At 35.8% G+C, this 2,254-nt stretch overlaps 2 protein-coding genes across 2 annotated transcripts; both read right to left on the reverse strand.

The window, feature by feature from the left end:
• Positions 1–273: 273 nt before the first annotated feature.
• LOC137815350 (uncharacterized) lies at positions 274–789 on the reverse strand. The gene has a single exon (XM_068618494.1). It carries the CDS (start codon positions 787–789, stop codon positions 274–276), a length of 516 nt encoding a protein of 171 aa, XP_068474595.1.
• A 92-nt stretch (positions 790–881) lies between these two features.
• LOC137815351 (actin cytoskeleton-regulatory complex protein PAN1-like) lies at positions 882–1,493 on the reverse strand. The gene has a single exon (XM_068618495.1). The coding sequence runs from the start codon at positions 1,491–1,493 to the stop codon at positions 882–884; it is 612 nt and encodes a 203-aa protein (XP_068474596.1).
• Positions 1,494–2,254: the final 761 nt, after the last annotated feature.

Genomic DNA, 2,254 nt, shown 5'->3' on the forward strand with positions numbered 1-2,254 from the left:
TTGATTGTATAAGAGTTGGGACACCCCTGAAGTGTCTCATTTTATTTTATTTATTTATTGCTGAAAAAAATATTCATGCTTACCTTTTGACAAATGGTGACATTGTCCTTGATGGTTTGAGTTGACTTATTTTTATCCTTATTAACTTTCCCTGCTCACAATACATTTTCTTTTCAAAAGTAACGAAACATGATACGTAGAACTTACCATAGTAGAGTGGTATCTTGTACTAAATCCAGGGAGCACACTATTGTAAGCTTGTCTTACAGATCATTAATTTTCCCATAGAGAAAATTCAAGTTCATCATCAAAGGTCCCATGACATTTCTCAACTTCATTGTTGAATTCAAGTGCATTATGTTCCATTTGATGTAAGCAATTGAACCTCCAAACTGAAGTGACCAGACTCATATTGTCATCCCATTCCATTTGATGTTGCTCGCCCAATGCTCTGATCTCTTCCATGCCCTCTTCATCCATGGCCACATGCATGCTTCCACTAGCTTGGGTTGTAGTACTGGATTCAACGGTATTAATCATTGTGGAAACTCGTTCTCCATGTGGCTGTGATATTTCAATCGAAGGAACGTCTTGATCAGTCACAAATGGAGGGAAAGTTAATGTTGGAGATGAGTAAGAGCACAGTGATGATTTATTGTTGTATGGAAAAATGGCAGGTTCTAAAATGTTATTGTTATTCAGCACACGGGTAGGATCTGAAATGTTGTTATTAAGCACAAGGATAGGATCCAACTTGTTGTTATCCAACACAAGGGTAGGATCTAACATGTTGTTATCCAACAAAAGGGTAGGATCTAAAGTGTTGTTGTTAAGCAAAAGGGTAGGATTCAAAGTGTTGTTATTAAGCAAAATGGTAAGGACTAAAGTGTTGTTATTAAGCAAAGGGGCGGTTTTAAACTGTTGAAACTATGTAGATTAAGATTGAATCCGAATGCCTGATTTGGAAGTATGAAATTGGGAGTTTCTGGATGAGGGGGTGGATGAGAAAATGGGGAAGGAATGGTGTTGGAGTATAAATTTGAAAGTGGAGGAGGAGGAAGAGGAAGAGGAGGTGGAGGAAAATGAAGAGAAGGAAGGGGTGGGAAAGGTGAGGAGAAGGAAAGATCATTTAAGTAAAGTGAAATTTTGTTTGATGGTGGTAGAAACATCTTAGGCCTTCTGCTAGCCTTGAATCTTCCATCCGGGCTAAACCTTGAATAAAAGGGAGGTTGGAAAGGCAGTGGATGATGTTGTTGGAGTTGTTGATGCTCATTGGCCTGTTTCATGGTTGCCCTGTGGTATTTCAGGGCAGTGACAATCTCTTTCCTTGCCTCTGCCATATTCATTAGATTTTCTTGATAAGGCCTATTAGTAAGCCTTCTTCTAGCTTGTCTTCTGAGCTGTTGTTGGCCATGTTGTTGTCTTAGATATTGATTTGGGGAAACATTGCAATCAACATTAGAATCATCAAAACTTGGGGCTTTGTTGTTCATGGTGGAGTGTATTGGTTTTGAGGTGTCCAGTTTTTTCTTATGGTTGTAAGCAAAAGAGAGTTGAGAAGGAGGAGACGGAGGAGGAGGGTCTTGTTGAATTTCTAATAACTTTTTTTGTTTTGTTGCTTTAGAGAATATCTCTACCTCTCATTTCTATGGGGTTTTGTATGAACTTGGATGTGAATAGAAGGAAGAAGGGAGAGGAAAGGTTGGAGGAATCATGTTTTTTCTCCTATAATAGATACCAAATGCATAATATATAGGAAGACAGTGAAACAAAAAAGTCATGAATCTCCTTCAAGGCCTCGTGTATTATTATAAAGAGTTGGGGACAACATAGAGCTTTTATGTTGTTTTGGACTTTTTCCTGTTTTGGAAAACTACGCTTGTTACCCTTTTATTATCACCCATTTTAAATGGATTCTTTCTATTCAGTAGTCTCAATTAGTCACACACCGAGCCATGTCTTCAACGCTACAATACAAACTTTGCCTCTTTCTGTTGATTAAGATATGAGTATTTTAAAATAAAAATTATATAATTATTTTAAATTTGAAATAAGTTCAAATTATATTATTCCAAGCATTTGCTTCTATTTTTGAAATAGTTCCATCTTTAACAATTTTGTAAAAATATTTATCATTTAAGTTTTAATTAGCATGTCATGTATACATATATATATAAAGAAATAAAGAAAGAAATGTATATTAACTGTATTTCTGTATGTTTTCTTTGTTTTTTATATTATTTTGTTCTCTTTG

This window comes from Phaseolus vulgaris, chromosome 1 (genome assembly GCF_000499845.2).
Source record: "Phaseolus vulgaris cultivar G19833 chromosome 1, P. vulgaris v2.0, whole genome shotgun sequence".
NCBI classification, from domain to species: Eukaryota; Viridiplantae; Streptophyta; class Magnoliopsida; order Fabales; family Fabaceae; genus Phaseolus; species Phaseolus vulgaris.

Excerpts from the sequence above, each read along its gene's own strand:
- LOC137815350 (XM_068618494.1), bottom strand. The coding sequence starts at position 789 with ATGTTAGATCCTACCCTTGTGTTGGATAACAACAAGTTGGATCCTATC.
- LOC137815351 (XM_068618495.1), bottom strand. The coding sequence starts at position 1,493 with ATGAACAACAAAGCCCCAAGTTTTGATGATTCTAATGTTGATTGCAAT.